Source organism: Scylla paramamosain, chromosome 37 (genome assembly GCF_035594125.1).
Source record: "Scylla paramamosain isolate STU-SP2022 chromosome 37, ASM3559412v1, whole genome shotgun sequence".
In the NCBI taxonomy this organism is placed as follows: Eukaryota; Metazoa; Arthropoda; class Malacostraca; order Decapoda; family Portunidae; genus Scylla; species Scylla paramamosain.
The window spans coordinates 5,668,413-5,686,411 of record NC_087187.1 but is presented as its reverse complement, the minus strand read 5'-3'; the positions used below and the strand labels follow the sequence as shown (position 1 = coordinate 5,686,411).

The 17,999-nt window shown below is 42.4% G+C and overlaps 2 protein-coding genes across 6 annotated transcripts in view; one reads left to right on the top strand and one right to left on the bottom strand.

The window, feature by feature from the left end:
• The first annotated feature begins 5,590 nt into the window (after positions 1 to 5,590).
• On the top strand, positions 5,591 to 13,514 carry LOC135091426 (facilitated trehalose transporter Tret1-like). Of its 3 annotated transcripts, XM_063989068.1 has the most exons (5): positions 5,591 to 5,827; positions 5,953 to 6,140; positions 7,223 to 7,782; positions 10,662 to 10,800; positions 11,070 to 13,514. In XM_063989068.1, the coding sequence occupies exons 3-5, from the start codon at positions 7,300 to 7,302 to the stop codon at positions 12,329 to 12,331; spliced, it is 1,884 nt and encodes a 627-aa protein (XP_063845138.1). In that variant the 5' UTR covers positions 5,591 to 5,827; positions 5,953 to 6,140; positions 7,223 to 7,299; the 3' UTR covers positions 12,332 to 13,514. The 3 variants fall into 3 exon arrangements, with proteins under 3 accessions (XP_063845138.1, XP_063845139.1, XP_063845140.1); XM_063989069.1 differs by lacking the exon at positions 5,591 to 5,827 and having other exon boundaries at positions 5,937 to 6,140; XM_063989070.1 differs by lacking the exons at positions 5,591 to 5,827; positions 5,953 to 6,140 and having other exon boundaries at positions 7,072 to 7,420.
• Positions 13,235 to 17,999, bottom strand: part of LOC135091428 (E3 ubiquitin-protein ligase makorin-2-like) — a 26,719-nt gene continuing 21,954 nt past the window's right edge. Inside the window, exons 10-11 of one of the 3 annotated variants that reach the window (XR_010262503.1) lie at positions 16,315 to 16,370; positions 13,235 to 13,725 (exon numbers count right to left, since the gene is read on the bottom strand). The gene's annotated coding sequence lies outside the window, so the exon portion shown is untranslated. Of the gene's footprint in view, positions 13,726 to 16,144; positions 16,371 to 17,050; positions 17,175 to 17,999 lie in introns of those variants that run through there. The other 2 variants (XR_010262505.1, XR_010262504.1) reach the window with 2 other exon arrangements.

Below are 17,999 nucleotides of genomic sequence, written 5' to 3'. Positions count from 1 at the left end.
ACTCAGCATGTTATAACCTTTATACTTTGGCACCAAATGAAGGCCCTGAGGCGAGGCAGAGAGGAGCCAGAGAGTGTCAAGCGAGCATCCAATAAAGAGTTCATCTGTACACACTGTTTGACTATCCGTGATGGTTGTTGTTGTTGGTGGTGGTGGTGGTGGTGGTGGTGTCGGTGTAAATGTAAAGTTGGAGTCATTCCCTATAGTTGCGCGTGGCCCCGCTGCTCACCTCCATTTCCTCTGCGCCCGTCACCTCGGGACATGGGGCCACTGGGATGTCCAGGTTTCCACAGTTTGCCTTCCCCACGTTTTTCCAGGTACCCATTTATAGACCAACCCGAAGTAGGCATAAATATTGTGTGTACTTGTAATTATTCTTGTATGTAAGAGGGGCTAAGGCCAAGGGCAACAGAAAGTTATAAATGAAGGTCCACTTCAAAGAGTTCAAGCCATAGGTATTACTCGTTAGTTATGTCAACAAAGGCGGTTGTGGGCAGAGGCGTGAAGATTAAGAGAGATTGTGGAATAGAACAACGCACTGCACCTATAATTTCACCGTGAGACATCATAGTAGAAATCCAAATGCTGTTAGATGATGGTGCTCCACTGCCGCCATCTTGATAAAACGTAGAATACTCTAAGCAACTAAAATTATCTCCCAAATCTAATTTCCTCTAACCTAATTATATTGAGATCTCAGTATGGCCTTTGATTAAGAAAGATTTAAGAAATACAAAATTTATTGTTAATTAATTGAGATTGTAATTTGTTTGCATTACAATATCGCTAAATTGTACTTTTTACTTGTATATTTAACATCTTATGTATTTCACTTCCCGTAATTGCGCATGTCGTTGTTCGTGTGTGGAGATTGTGACGTGGGAATTGATGACGTGGCGAATGCGATCTTGCTTCCCCGGTGGCCCCCTGGGCTGCCTTTCATTTCACTTGGGAAATATGTGTGGTGAGGTGGTGGCACTGTGTGTGTGGGTTGTAGGGAACCGCCTCCATGTCCCAGCTGCAGGGAAACTAGTACGTGGGTATTGGCACAAGGATTACAGTGGCTCAGGTGTGCGGCAGAAATTTTGGGCGAGTTTAACGAGTTTGTAAGCCATTTAGTGTAGCTTAACATGCCAGTTGATTATTCACTTGTCACAGTATGAAGCTTGACTTTGTGTTATCACAATTGTACTTGTGTGATATGTGAGTGGTAGGTTTGTAAAGACGTCCTGTTACAGTGTTTGTGGCTCTGGATCTGTGAGACATGTTGGTGTGTGATCCACTTCCAGGAATGTTACGCAGGGATTCACCTTTGTGTTGATAGTGGAGGCACTGTGTGAGTCGCATATAATGTAGTTGCCTGACAAATGTTGACATTGATTAAGATTCGTAAACATTGTGATTGTAGCACACTGAATGGGTGTATGTTAGGAATGTTTTGATGGGGTACCGAACTGTTTGACATGCACTTTATCAACAGGTTGGACCATATAATAAAGAGTTACTCCCGGTGCTGTCTTACACATTGGTGATACACTAATCAAACCTGAGGGGGATTCTGTCCCTTCCAGCCCAAGATCATTAGTTTAACTTCATGCAACCTTATCTATCCTCATAGGGAACTTCACCCTCAATCATCAAATCAATCTAATTAATCTAACCTAACGTAACTCTCATACCCACCTACGGTTTCTCAGTGTAACGTAACCTTCGTGCACATTGTTCACTTACCTTACCTTACGGGAGAAGAGGTTTGCTGCGTGGAAGACAAGGCTATGAGACACTGGGAATGTTTGCTTAAACCTTAGCTCAATTATCAGCAAAATACGCTGAGGTACTACACGTCACGAGCACTGCGTCACTTCACACTGTCCCATGGGTTGGCGTCACATTAAAACTCTCTTCGTTGTTCGATTTTCAAAAAACGGCACACTGTTATCGCATGTTTACCTCGCAGGCGCCACACACTCCCGCCATGACAACTCACTGCGTACAATCAGCAGAGGACAACAAATGGCGGTTGGCGTCCCTCATGTATTAGCATCAGGCAGCTTCACACATCAGAAGAGCAACACAAACCAACAGTACAAGGAGATTCTAACCCATGTACACATCATCTGATTCCCAGAAGGTTCCCCACATCACTGTCCTAATCGTCAGCGTTCGAGCCTGGCCACGAAACCTACAATGAACCAGATCTGAGAAGAATATGAAGCAGAGCATCGTTATCTGCTGTTTTCCCTGCATGCACCGAAATGTGCGTGCATTCAGCAAGTTTATTATATAATTTATATGGTATATAAGATTAAAAGATTGTATTATTGTATGCAAGAAGATCAGTTGTTTTTTTTTTTTTTTTTTGTTTTTTTTTAGCTACAAGCGCAACACACACACGCACACACACACTTATATCATTTACCAAAGAGTGTGTATAACTAAATTCCATTTCGCATTCTTCGTGGATGAATCAACGTTCAATAATTCAGGTCACTTCATCCTGGTGGGAGCGCCCTTCAGATTTCCTTAAAGTTTAACTTTTTTTTGTTAGTAATGTTTTCAGTGCTGGGACTGAGTGTTTCTTTTTTTCTTTTTCTTATCATTTATCTTTATATTCTATTTCATTTATTCATTTATTTACGCTTCTTTTTCCAGATGTTCAGATCTAATTCTTTTGGAAGGCAGCGTATGAATTGTACTATTTCTGACACTCGCTGGTGACTGATATCTCTGGACATGAGAGTTAATAATTGCAGCCATCGGTAATCTCTTAGTACGTTCTACTCAACCCACTTATCTACTTTCTCGCGGATGTGCTTCGCAATACAAGTGAACTCATCAAAAAATATTCCGTCATATTCCGGATCAGACTTGAGAAAAAAAAATGGGACCTAAGAAAAGTTTTAATGGCGGGACAAACGTAGAAACAGTGAGACTGGTCACTTTGTACTGTTAATGCCTTCGCTCTAGGCACCATCATCTTACAACATATTGGCTTTTGATTTAACGTCTCGGTTAACATTAAGAACTTCTGGCTTAACGTCTTGCAGAATCAAACAGTTTTACAGTCAAGTCATCAGTGCAGTGCGTGTTCTTACCTCACCATTTCCCTCAGTCTTCACACTTCTGGCCACTACCATGCTAAGTTTGTTAACATGAACTATTTACACTTTGATATATTAAGACTATTAGACACACTACTGCTGCGCCGCACGTTCAGGCAGGCGACAGAAGGACTTGCTTCAGTACAGTCAAGGCCACTGTGGCCTTAGGACCTTCACGGCGAGGACACTGCCAACACTGCCCTTTCAATCACTGTGTTCCTAAGGGTTGCCTAGCGTCCAATGTGACCCAGAGCAGCACAGTGACCCATTCCTGTGACTGCCTGACGATACTGAGTGGGCGTGACTGCCTGACAATACTGAGTGGGCGTGACTGCCTGACAATATTGAGTGGGCGTGACTGCCTGACAATACTGAGTCGGCGTGACTGCCTGACAATACTGAGTGGGCGTGACAAAGCGCCTCACAGTAGCGGCATGTAACTTTCTTATTACTTTGTCTCTGATACAGGAGTAAGATACGTTCCAGTTATTTCTTCCTCATTGTTCTTCATTTTTCATTCTTTTTCTTCTCATTGATTTCTTAAACACTTCCTTCTTTCATCAGGACTGTTTTCAAAAGGCTGTAGAAATTATTAGTTTTGCATGAGTAATGCTGGTCACCCAGCCAGCCGTTCCCCTGCGGAAAAGGCAGTGACCGATTTTTTGGGGTATGACTAAGACCATTCACATATCACACATCAGGACAGCGAAGTCACAACCCCTAAGGTTACACCCCGTACCTACTTGCTTCTAAGTGAATAGGGCTACACATTAAGAGGCTCGCCCATTTGCTTCGACGTACCCGTTAAACTCGGCCTTCTTGGTTGTGCCCGAAATGCTGACTTAACTACACAACGCGGTGAGGTGTTTGTATGTGTCTGTGTATGGCTTGCCATAAAACATATCTTCACCGGTTTGACCTCGTTCACACACACACACACACACACACACACACACATAATGTGTAGCCCCTGTTCACCTAGCAGCAAGTAGGTACGGGATGTAACCCGAGGGCTGTGACTTCGCTGTCCCGGAGTGTGGTGTGTAAGTGTCCTACCGTAGGTCGTCACACACAGACAAACACACGTTGAGATCACGGATCTTGCGGAACTTCGTACAAGGATCAGGCAGGAGTGAGTGATGAATGTTCTGCACACTTATATTAAGTCTGTGGTTCTGTCCCTAGAATACGCCACTAACCTCATGTTGATTTGACAGCATTCTCAAACGTTCCGGCGTCTTATCTCTCCTATGTGCCTTGAACAGGTTTCAGGGGACGTTACTGGTATTTTTAAGCGTTTTCATGAGCTAGTCGTAGTTTAACTATTGTAGTGGACATTATTAAGGTTTTTGAGCGCTTTCATGAATTCTGTAATAATTTAACAGTCTCTAGTGAACCTTATCAAAGTTTTCAGCTTGTTTCCAAAATTATAGTGATAGTTTAACAGATTCTAATTATCTGATGGACGTTATTGAGGTTTTAGGTAAATTTTCATGAGTCTTCTGATAATTCAAAAGATTGTAACAAACATTTTTTTTTCATGAGTCTTGTTATAAGAGACTGTAATAAACTTTTTTTTCATGAGTCTTGTTATAATCTAATAGGTTATAGTGGACATTATTAAAGTTTTTAGGAAGTTTTCCAGGTTCTGTTAATAGTTCGACAAGGCTTCTGCATTTCATTGTGAACACACATGAAAACCCTCATCATCATCTGTGAGGCTCTGCCCAAGTCTTAATAAGAGAACAGAGCATATCAGAATACTACAGGCTTGTTTTCATGATGCTAGTTATAATTTAACTGATTCTGCACCACTGATAAGGAGAGCGTGCATGAGAGCAGTATTAATAATTATGTTGCCTTTGAAAATAACTCATATAAGAGAATGAGGCGTCCCGGAATACGGGCCCCAGTCCCCCACTGTGCTGCCTAAATAAGGATCATCTGTCAGTGATCTTGATGCGTCATGGTGAAGTGTGCGCATCGCCTTAAACCAGAGACACGATGCACCTGACGAAGTGGAGTGCCCTGCTGGGATAACTGCTTAGTCCCCATGACTTACCCGCGCTGGTGGCCTCGCTTGGATGGGCAGTGAGTGCAGAAATGTGCCTTGCTTCATGCCTGCAGCGGAAACTTCCATCTATGGTAGTTTATTGTCTCAGCTCTTGCGGCAACACGAGGTGCACACACACACACACACACACACACACACACACACACACACACACACACACACACACACACACACACACACACACACACACACACACACACACACAGCCTCTGCTCACCTAGCAGCAAGTAGGTATGGGATGTAATCCGACAGGACCTCGCTGTCCCGGTGTGTGGTATGTCTGTGGTCTCAGTCCTACCCAAAGACCGGTCACTATGAGCTCTGAGCTCTTTCCGTAGGGGAACGGCTGGTTGGGTGACCAGCAGACGACGCAGGTGAATCACACACACACACACCAGCTGGAGATGGTGAGGTGTGAGAAGCACACTCAAGTCGTGATAAAAAGCACCTGCTTTTGTTTATAATGCTCCAGTTATACAATGAGGCATTGACGTAACAAAAACCATTATGTCACGGACGAGCGAATTACAAAACCATAACGTGATGTTCGTGACCTCTGACCTGATACAGAAGCCAACGCTCTGCACCACTGACTTCCCATTTCTGCACGTGCTTGGTGCACCAGAATGATGCTCAGCTATTAAAATTGCAAGTATGATAGCGAAATTTGCATGTTCTAATGGGAACTTTGCCTTCCTAAAAACTCGTCTTGAAAAATTTCAGTGCGCACAAAATATATATTGATCCATTCAGGCTGAATTTCAATTTTCTTGCTAGATATCGTCAGACCTGAGTTTTGGCCTTCGGATGTTCGCCACACGCACGAGCTTTCCATCACCAAGCCGCAGCACAAGTCGACCCGTGATTGGCAGAGAGACAACAAGGGCGTCGGTAGTCAGGATGACATTAACAAGTCATCCAACATTGGCACGAGGCATCCTGACCTTGACAGGGAGCCGTAACCGGTAAGTGTGAGCGGTCATCTTGTTAGAGGTGCTGCTGGGCTGTTGCTGCGTTCTCCACTACAGTGGTCGGCACGCGCGGAGTCCTATTTTTTTTTTTTTTTCTTTCTTTTTAGAGAAAGGATCGGTGAAGTAGAGGAGAGGAGATAGAAAGTGGGAAAGGTGGGGTGAGAAGAATGGGGTGAAGGATAGTAGGAGAAAAAAGTGTGTGGGCTTTACCACAGTTAATTTTAGTGTCTTAGTCTCGTCTGAGTCTCCTCCTGCGGGACACTACCCGGTTTCCCCACAACACTTGTAGCACTGGAGGATGTTGTGTTGCCAACGGGACCCATGCCTGGCTGCGTATTCTGAAACGCTTTGTTTTCTCAAGACGATTTTTCAAAGAACACAGGCGGATTCTCATAGGTGTATTTCCCATTGATTGTGCAGAGTTTTCGATCTACCGCTTGAATAATAATTAAAAAAAAAATAAATAAATAAAAAATAATAATAATAATAATAATAATAATAATAATATATATATATATATATATATATATATATATATATATATATATATATATATATATATATATATATATATATATATATATATATATATATTTTTTTTTTTTTTTTTTTTTTTTTTTTTTTGGGGGGGGGGGGGGCGGCGAAAGGGAGGTGTGCAGGTCTTGAGGCGCCATCACACTAACACGTTTTCCGTCAACGTTTTTCGTCAACTTTCCGAAAATCGACAATTTCTTGGGGATGCCCTGTAACAAAAAGTGAGCGTCATATTTGGGGAATCACCACCGCACTAAACTATCATATTTTCTCTCTGAAACTTATCTTTCCTATATACCAAGATTCTCTCTCTCTCTCTCTCTCTCTCTCTCTCTCTCTCTCTCTCTCTCTCTCTCTCTCTCTCTCTCTCTCTCTCTGTAAATTCACTTCACTTCATTTGTATTCCCGATCATGCCACTATTGGTTCATCCTTCGCTACTGTAGGACCGCCTCCACTTTCTCACATCACCACACGCACTCACCACCACCGTCACCACCAGCACCAAACCTGTGAGCCTTCATACTAGCAAATGTCGTTCCAGAAAGTCAAGAACCTACCTGAGCTGGTTTGTGAGGAGCAGGTGTGACACAGATGACCGAGTGAGCCACACACATCAAGATGGTCTGCAGCGAAACCCAGAACGAGGCTGGTAGGAATGGGGAGCCCATGGGGAGTCTCTGTGATGCAAGACAGGATAGCAGGAACGGACGGTCTCTTTCCCACAAGACACCGCAAGAAGGTAGGAAGGTAGAGGATGTCAATGGGGTCTCTTTACCAAGCAGCTGCGATGGTGCAAGACGTGATGGCAAGAATGGACAGTCGCTTTCTCACATCGCAATGCAGGAAGTTAAAAAGGCAGAGAGTGTCAGTGAGGAGGAACAAAATCATACACAACCAAAGGAAAGTGCAGGTATAAAACTTACAGACTTCGATCAAAGTGGCCGCTGTAGTCGAGGCTTAAGTTGTAAAATAGAAAATGTTGATCGAGATGCAGGGACACAGGCAGGAAACTCCAGAAATAAACAGTCTGCTAATGTCACGGTCAAGGACTCTAGTGTCAAGGCGGAGGGAACACACGAGAAACCTGCTTGCTTCGTCCAGGTAAGTAATAAATTATTTTGGTTCTGTGGGGATCATATTCTTAAACGTTTCTGCGTCTTACCTCGACCACTTCCCATAGGCTCTAGTGCAGGGGTTCCCAACCTGGAGTACATGTACCCCCAGTGGTACATTTGCACTTTTCAGGGGGTACATTGGCTCTCAGAGAATAACCACTACTGTGCAATACAATTTTGTTGTAATCTGCAGTCAGATTACACAATGTCGTGTTTTTTTTCACAATTCCCTCATTTTAGTAAGAAAAAACTTTCATCTAAATTATATCAAGAGTGGGGTGAATACCATTTGGTTTTTACTATTATGGAACTAACCGTGGCCACAATTTGTACTGTGCCTGAAAGGATCAGTTACGGGACGGAATGATCATTATGGATAATTATAAGAAAGATCTGTACGTGATAGATTAAGATATATTGTAAATTACTTGAGTTTACTTTATTAGTGTTGTCACCTTTAATATTCCTATGCAATCTACACATACAAATTTCATCATAAAATAATATCAAAATTCCACTCTTTCCATCTTTTTATTATTAATTTATGGGTACAGGGTACCTATAAAAATGTCCAAGGGGTACAGAGGAACAAAAAGGTTGGGAACCCCTGCTGTAATGGAACGCTTGTGGGCTTTCAAGGGTGTTTTCATGTCAAGTTAGTGGTTTAACAGGCTCTAGCTGAAGTTTTTAGAGTGCTTTCATGATTCTAGTGGAAGTTTGGGTTTTTACTTTCGTTTTTTTTATTATTATTATTATAATAGTGGTTTAAGAGCTTTTTTTAAAAGTTATTGAAGTATCAAACGATACTTCATTGATTCTAGTGATAATTTAACAAAATTCTAATGGAAGTTATAGGGACTTTCAAGGTGTTTGCATAATTCTGGTTATGATGCAAAGCTGTAGTGGGACTTACTGAGATTTTGAAGTGTTTTCGTGATTCCACAGATAGGTTAACAAAGATTCAACATCATCTTTTGTAAATTAATATTAGTAAGAAGACGAAGAAGAAGAAGAAGGAGAAAAAAACTGGAGAGAAAGAAATTAGAAGAAATACACTGATGAAAACGTGACTGTTTATTTCTGGGGCACGGCTGAATTTCACTATTAAAGAACGAGCATATTGCGTCGCGTGTTGCCTCATTGCTATCATATTCACAGGAGCTTCTCTGGTAGGTCCTCTGTTACTGGGAGGATGAGTTTTGTCAGCGTGATGTGGCAGCGTGAGGTTACGTCACACTCAGCCACACCACACTCAGTCACGTGACACCCAGCCACACCACACTTAGTTACGTCACACCCCGCCACACCACACTCAGTCACGTCACACCCCGCCACACCACACTCAGTCACGTGACACCCAGCCACACCACACTCAGTTACGTCACACCCAGCCACACCACACTCAGTTACGTCACACCCAGCCACACCACACTCAGTTACGTCACACCCAGCCACACCACACTCAGTTACGTCACACCCAGCCACACCACACTTAGTTACGTCACACCCCGCCACACCACACTCAGTCACGTCACACCCCGCCACACCACACTCAGTCACGTGACACCCAGCCACACCACACTCAGTTACGTCACACCCCGCCACACCACACTCAGTCACGTCACACCCCGCCACACCACACTCAGTCACGTCACACCCTGCCACACCACACTCAGTCACGTGACACCCAGCCACACCACACTCAGTTACGTCACACCCCGCCACACCACACTCAGTCACGTCACACCCAGCCACACCACACTCAGTCACGTCACACCCCGCCACACCACACTCAGTCACGTCACACCCACCCACACCACACCCGGCCACATCACACACAGTGCTGGGCGTGGTGCGGCTAAGTGTGCTGTGGGCTTGGTGTGGTGTGGCCGAGTGTGTTGAGTTGTAGCGTGACTAGCTGTGGTGTGTGGTGTGATGTAACTGTGTGGCGTGAGTGGGTGTGATATGACTGGTGCAGTTGTGTGACGTGTGGTAGGATGCGGCTTTGTGAGGTGCGGCTCAGTTCTTTGTGATAATTAGAGTTGTATTTATTAGGCAGGATCAATTTTACGTGTAAGCCCAGTTCACACCAAATAATATATTCTTGATAAACCAGGATGACCAGCAAGATAAGTTGTCAGCTTCACTCTTGCCAGTAGATAGTCACATTTTTTTTTTTTTTTATGGCCATCGAGATCACAACATAGTGCATGATTTGAGTTTGACACCCCTGCCTTGTACCACTGCACTTTACTAAATGGGGTTTCTTACCGCTTGACACCAATGTAACACCCCTCACCCTTTGGGCACACTTTTAAACACTGGGAAAATTGTTCAGAAGGCGAGATAAATCTTGAGCCATGAGGGGCCGTAGCTGGGCCGGACTCTGAATCAATCAGAACACAAGGACAGTGCCACTTCAATTGTGTAGTGCTGCAGGTGGGGCTCCCTCAAGAAATGCATCCTGCAACATTTCGTTCTCTCATCAGGACCATTTTCAAAAATCGTGAAGATAATTAGACGGGATCTTACGGATGTTTTTCCCCCAGTGATGGCGCAGAATCCTTGTTGAATTATTACCAGAATCATGAAAATACAATTAAAAACACCAGTAAAATCCACTGTAGCCTGTTCAAAAGTAGTAGATAAATAGATAAAAGTCGATGCAGTGCCCTGCATGCTGTTCATAAAATTTATCATCCCTCCTTCCCCTTTAATTTTTTGCCCCTACGTTAGTTAAAAGAAAAAAAAAGAAAAAAATTAAAATCCTGGATTGGTCATAATTGTTTTTTTTTTTTTTTTTTTTTTTTTATTATTAAGATATTTGGTTTCAAGAATGAACCAATAAATCAGTCAACCCGGCAGGTGATGGTGACGTTCTTGATAGCGTGGGCCACGATGGCTGCGTGCACGGGCATGTCCTTCCCGGGAGTCGTACTGCCTCAGTTCACCGACCCAGACACAGACGACCTGTACCTGGAGCCCCAGACCCTGTCACTCTTCGGTGAAGCAAAACTGCGCTACTTTTACTGTTCCATGTGTGCCTGTGTCTCGTGGCTTTGTTCCTGTGCTTCCATTATGGGTTTTTATATTCCTTTGTTCTTTGTGTTATATCCCTGTCTGCCGTATCCTTGTTTTTTTTTTTTTTTTCAGTTAGTTTATTTGTCTTCAACCGTTTTCGATACAACATTGCCACTGTACGATGTTTTTCTGCGATCATTTTGTTATAGTCAGAGATATGACAAAACCAGCTAATCGTTTCTTCCTTTGCAGTGAGCCTTTCGCACGTGGGCACCATGGTGGGCTCCCTGGTGGCTGGGCAGCTGCTGACTCCCTTGGGTGCACGCCTCACCATCCTCATCGGTCTGCCACTAGCAATGCTCGCCTGGTTAGGCCTCTTTTTCTCCAGCCAGTTATGGATCCTCATGACCTGCCGCGTCCTCCAGGGGTGTACCTTTGCCCTGGTGAAGCCGCCCGCTATCATGTATTTGATCGAGATGGCACATGAAAGCCTGCGCGGGCGGCTAGTCGGGATGCTGGGTATCGCCAAGGAAATTGGTTTCTTTTCCTCTTACATATTGGGCGGGTTGATGCTCACGTGGCGACAATTGAGTCTCGTGTATACGTGTATCCTGGTGCCGCCCGCAATTGGAGTCTTTTTCCTGCCCAATTCCCCGCGCTGGCTGACAATCCACGGCCACGTCACCGAGGCCCGCAAATCCCTTGTGTTCTTCAGAGGCCGCCACTGCGACGTAGAGGCGGAGCTGGTGGAAGTGATCCGTCAAGCTAATGAGGCAGGATCCAGCTCCAGCACTCTGCAGCAGCTGAGGCTTCTGTTAAGACCAAGGACGCTAAAAATTTTCTTTTTCGTTCTGACCATGTTTGTGGTTTATCCCCTGCATGGCAGCTCCATGTTAAGTTCTTATCTGATGATAATCTTGGATACTCCTGGCGCGCCTGTCGATCTCTCCCTGAGCAGCTTCCTGTGTAGTATAACCAAGATTGCTGGTGGCATTACCCATTTGCTTACTATCGATTATTTAGGACGAGTACCCATCATGGTGGTCAGTTTTTGCTTCATGAGTGCCTGCACCTTCATCTACGGCTATTATATCTATTTTCTAGATCTTGACAACCCTTATAGCGCCACCTGGATTCCACTCGCCACAGTCATCACGTTTCATTTCCTCGCAGGCGTCAGTGGTCCCATCTTCGATATATTGCAAGGAGAACTTCTGCCCAATGCTTGTCGGGCAGCCAGCATGCCCATCATTTCGCTTCTCAATGGTTTGAGCGTTTTTGGAGCAGTGTCATCGTTTTATTATCTGTTAGACCTCATTGGCAGAAGTGGCTTGTTTGGGCTCTTCACGGCAGTTAACATTGCTCTGGCTGTGGTTTGCTTGCTGGTCATGCCAGAGACGCGAGGCTTGTCACTGGAGGCAATCAGCGATGCCGTTCACTCGTCAAAGCACAAAGTTATGAAAAAACCAGATGGCGTAAATAAAACTGGTGTAGATTCTTCTAAGTCTGCTTGACTGTGTGGTTTCAGTGTTAGCAGGCGTGCCTTTTCTGTGGTCTCAAGGGAAGGAGTACATTTCCTCTCCCACCCCTTGACATGCGCGGTCACCTGCTGAAGCGCTTTCGGGTGGAAGGGGTCGACCGACGCCCTTAATGGGCCATCTGTTCCCCAGGTTCCCCAGTTAAATAGAAGACAGATGAGGAAAACACAAACTTGATCCTTGTTTTAGTGATTAGTTTCATACTCTCAATTTTTTTTTTTTTTTTTTTCAGAAGCTTAATAGTACTAAAATATAAAGTCACTCACACTCATGATTTCTTAGCTCCGCTTCTTGCAAGTCAAGATGTCTTTCATGCATTCCTACATGTGTGCGATTCGTTTTCATGAAGTACAGATACTTTACAGAGGACTTCGTGTTTTTCTCTAATCAAGATACCTTCAGGCCGCATCAGCGCTGTTCCATAGCTAACTTAAGAAATAGCAAAGCTACAATGAATTGAAAGTTTGCATTAGTAGGGGTGTCAAAAATGGGGAACTTGGACTGACTGAAAAATCAACATGCCAGATTCTTCTGCTTGGATCAAGGGAAAATATAAACAAATAAATAGGAAGAACACTCTCACCACAGCTCACGGTACTGTTTATTTGTCCGTGTTCAGAAATGTTTTGTTCTTATCCAGATTATTTCCAAAGGTCATAAGGATAATTAGTTGTTTCAAGAGTGTTTTTGTCATTGATGATGGTGAATACTTGTTAAACCATTGGTAGAATCATTAAAACGCTCTTGAAAACCCTAAAGAGCTTGTAGTGCATGCAGTAACCATGGTAAGACGATGAAGTGTTTGGGAATGCTGGCCAGTGACGCTCATCCGTGGTCTCAAGTGAATGCTGGCCGGTAGACTGGGATTGATGTCTCCATCACTCGTGTTTGCTTCCACCAGTTACTCACTCTACATGATGTACAGCTCATTATATTCCTCATTGTTATGACACACTACTCACTGTATTTCTCGCTGTTAAGATGGACTGTTCATTGTATTCCATAGTTTTATAATGCACTAAATGTATTCCTCACTGTTAAGTTGTACTACTCATTGTACTCCTCACTGTTAAGATGGACAAGTTCTTGTACTTATTGTTATGACATACTTATCATGGTGATCCACAATGTATTAATAAACAATGTAGTTTCCTTTGTACACTGTTATTTTCTTTCTTTCTTTGTTGCTCCAAGATGAGACATCACAGTGGTGGCAGCGGTGGGATCGCAGGTTAAGCTTGTGGCCTGTGAGTTATTCTGGTGCTGGGAAAGGTTCAGGGTTCACGCTTTCCAGAGAAAAGAATGTTTCTTATTACAGAAAATGGAGGACCCTATTCTGGTTGGAAAACTTCAAACCCCAGAAGCCAATCCTGATGGAAGAAGAAAGTTGTGTTGTCAGGACAGTCGAACAGAAAGACAGGCACCACATCATGTTTTCCTCCCCTCCCCACTCAATTATCTTATTGACAATGCAGAATTCTTGTTAAACTATCATTGGAATCATGAAAATATCCCTGATAACCTAAATAATTTAACTAGAACTTATTAAGCTTCCTCAGGAATCATGAAAACATCCTTGAAGACCTTAAAGACTTCCACTGAAACTTGTTAAAAGTAGTCAGGATAAGATGCCGAAGAATGAGATTCTTGAACATGGCAACATAATATCCAACATTCTCCAAAGTTTATTCATTTATTAGTTATTTATTTACTTTATTTATTTATTAATTTATTTTACTTTCCTTTTCTACTGATCCACGTGGGTGTTTATTTATAGTTCAGCATTTCTATTCGGACAAAGTCTTACTATGATAAGTAACGTAAACATATTTCAGAGATCACTACTGCATTTTTTTATTAATCATGATAATTAACAAAAACAACTAGCATAGAAATCCAGTAACAAACCATTACTAACATACTTGAGTTTTACACATTTCTAAACTCAGTATTACTTGATAAGAAGTCTAAGGAAATTTACCTTTGCATTTCGAATTTCCATTACCTAACCTAGCCAGTTGTGCTGCCTTCCGGAACCCCACTAGAACGTTAACCTAATCTAGTATAACCTAACCGAACCTAACATAACATAACCTATCCTAACTTAGCATAACCTCAAAAATTTACCGTTGTGGCTTAACGGTGTAGTGTGGAGATTATCAGGGCGATGGGGAGTGGGTACAGTTTGGCTGCTTCTTTGATAAACACATGGAGCCTCTTCTTTACGTCTGTATATCCCACATTGTGATTTTTTTTTTTTTTTTTTTCCTGCTGAACACTAGCACTTTTCACTTCACCTCCCTCCATTGCCTAGCCATATTAACAATAGACGGCGAGCTTTTATCAGAACTTCGCCTGATGTGTCTCTAAAACGCGCTGCCTCACGAACGGCAGCGCGTGATTGGAGGGATCAACTCTATGGATACCATGAAATCCTAATATGCCGCTACCCACAAATTCCAGTTATAAACAATAGAAAATTATTTCGATGTTTATTCTTGACTGATGCAGAGCTCGCTGGACTTAGAGAATGTCGAAATTTCCCCACACACTCGAGTGCTATTACAAGCATACTAGACACCCCCCCACCCTTTTTTTTTTTTTTTACATTTACGGCAAGGTCGCCGAGCCTTCTACATGACATGTGGGTTTCGTGCTTGTGTTACACGGATGTGATTTCCAGATTAACTCAAAACTCAACAGGATCACTTGAACAGAACATATATGGAACAAAGCCTCCCAAGAAACCAAAGCAAGCTGTACTTTAACTAAATGTATCAAGTAACGGATTGAAAAATAATTAATTTACAGTCCCAAGGGTAAGACTGGTCCTGCAGCCTGTGACCACCAAGCGATGATCCTTTTGCTAAAACCATCGTGTGATAGACTGCTGTTGTACGTGACTGGTTGACTTGGGCGTCTTCTTGTGAGATGTGACGCGCTTCGCTTCGTAATGCTTAGGTCATTCATTCCTTGCTTCTGTTTTTTTTTTTTTTTTCTTCTTCTTCTTTTTCATTACGGTTTCCTTTTTTTTTTTTTTGTTCTGAAGTTCTGGGAGGTAATTATTCTTATTTCCACCCTTTTATCAAATGGCAGTAATTTCTGAAGTTTTGGTCAGTGTAATTGTTATTTCCATCCAATTATCAATGTTTCTTTCCACGGTTGCCTTTACCCCATTGCATGTTTGCCAATAGCAGGAGTGTTTATTGTCTGTACTCTCAAACGCTTTGTTCTTCATCTATTACAAACAAGGAAGATTGGTCGGGTTCTCGTGGGTTGTTCCCGTTGATGTTGAAGTCTTTGTTAAACTACTACTTGAATCAAGGAAATGTACTTGAACACTAGTAACTTCACTGAAACACCCTAGAAAATCCTAGTAATTACACTGAAACATTTGAAAATCCCATTAACTTCACTGAAACACCCTTGAAAACCTCAGTAACTTCAATGAAGCACCTTGAAAAAATTCCAGTAACCACTGAAACACCCTTGAAAACCCCAATAACTTCACTTATAAACAGTTTGAAAACCTCAGTAACTTCACTGAAACAACCTTGAAAACCCCAGAAACTTCAATGAAACACACTTGAAAATCCTAGTAACTTCACTATTCCTTCTTCAATTACGGTATTAACACAATGAGAACATTCTTGAACTCCTGCTGACTTCCACTATAGCCTGTTAAAAGTACTAGTTAAGATATAAGAGAAACCTTTGAGAATAAAATCTTGTTCTCTAACTTTGCTGTTAACTAAGGCATGTGTTACTTAGGGAGAGGTGAGACATGAATACGGTATGAATATTTCATATTTATGGAAATGTATCACAGGCACAGATGGAATACATGAGGTAAGTGTTGGCAAAGACAGGGTTTGCTGGACTGGATTACTGAAAATATAGCAAAGATTTGAGTCTGATGCTGTATGATCTTGTAATTTAAACACTACTAGTAATCTTACCTTGGAGAGGGCTTCTTAGTAAACCATCAATTATCAGGAATCAGTCTACATCTAATCTAAAAAAAAAAAAAGGGAAAATAAAGAATAAAAAGATTAATAAATAAAAATAAAAAATATTTATAAATAAATATATAATTAATTATATTTATTACCTCCTTTAAATGGTGAAACGAGGAAAGGAACAAGAAAATAAAGAGAAGGAAAAGGACAAGGTGAAGACATTAAGCATTATGACTTCACACACACACACACACACACACACACATAAATATTGCCTTTTGTTTAAGTTAATATTTGCTGGATCCATGAAATTGCACAACTACCATTGTTTTTTAGTCATACTTCAGGAAACACATCACGTACTTGTACATGCTGCAAGTCACGTAAGATAAAGAACTACATGTGTGAAATAAGAAATGGAAAAATAGGTTCTCTTTGTAGTGTTTTGACTATGTACTGTGCCTCTTCAGTTTCACATTTGCATGTGTATTTGTGTATTTCATGAACTATTCATTGCATGTATGCAGGTGTTGAATCATCATTGGAAGATGGAGGAGAGGCAGGTGAGGCTAAATCAACACACAGGGAAATGCACCAATGCAGGGTGTTCCCTTCATAGCACACCTTCCAAAGCCTCTCAGGTGTGCACGATTTCAGTTTTCTTTGCCAGGTGTATAAAGACCACTTGAAATACTCATAATTCTCTACATAAGCACACATAATGTAGCCATTTCACCTTTTATGAAGTCCATGGGGATGGTAGATCATAAGAGGGAATGGGGTGGGTCTACTGTGGTGGGGCAAAGGTGACCCAGTTCTGTTTTCAGGCTCTGATGTAGAGAGACCCAGGTGTGCTTGCCCTAGTGACACATGGAAAAGGGTAGTTAGTGACAATCTATACATCTTTGTATTGGTCTAGATAAGATGGCTTTTATTAATCAAGTTATAAAGTGTGTGTGTGCGTGTGTGTGTGTGTGTGTGTGTGTGTGTGTGTTTAGTGCATGCTAGTGTACATATTTCACCCTACTGAACCACATTTGTCATTCTGGTATATACATACCAGAATCCAAGATTTTGGAGTTAATGTAACAAGGAATTAACATGTCTGAAGGCTTTTCTTCTTCTGACTCAGATGTATCATGTTTGTTGTGGAAGATGATGTAATTAGAACTGTGTTTGTTTCAGAGAAGTACTAGGGCTAAGAGAAGTACTAGGGCTGTGTCCCTCTACCACAGAGCCTTTGACGTACACTGTGAGGGATGCCTCAAGCCAGCCAGCATCAGCCATGAAGAGGAAGAGGAGCAGAAAACAAACTCCCTATACCACATCTCCAGTCTCCTGAGGACAGAAATGTGGTGTGGTTTGTGTTTGTGATGCACTTATGAGTATTTGTGATGCTCTCTCTCTCTCTCTCTCTCTCTCTCTCTCTCTCTCTCTCTCTCTCTCTCTCTCTCTCTCTCTCTCTCTCTCTCTCAAATGCCCACAGACCCCAAAGCACACCACAGTCTCACAAATTATAGATCTCTCTCTCTCTCTCTCTCTCTCTCTCTCTCTCTCTCTCTCTCTCTCTCTCTCTCTCTCTCTCTCTCTCTCTCTCTCTCTCTCTCTCTAGCTCACAGCACCCACAATCATCACATTACTGGCAACACACTGATGTACATATTTTTCTATTTTCTTTCTTGTTG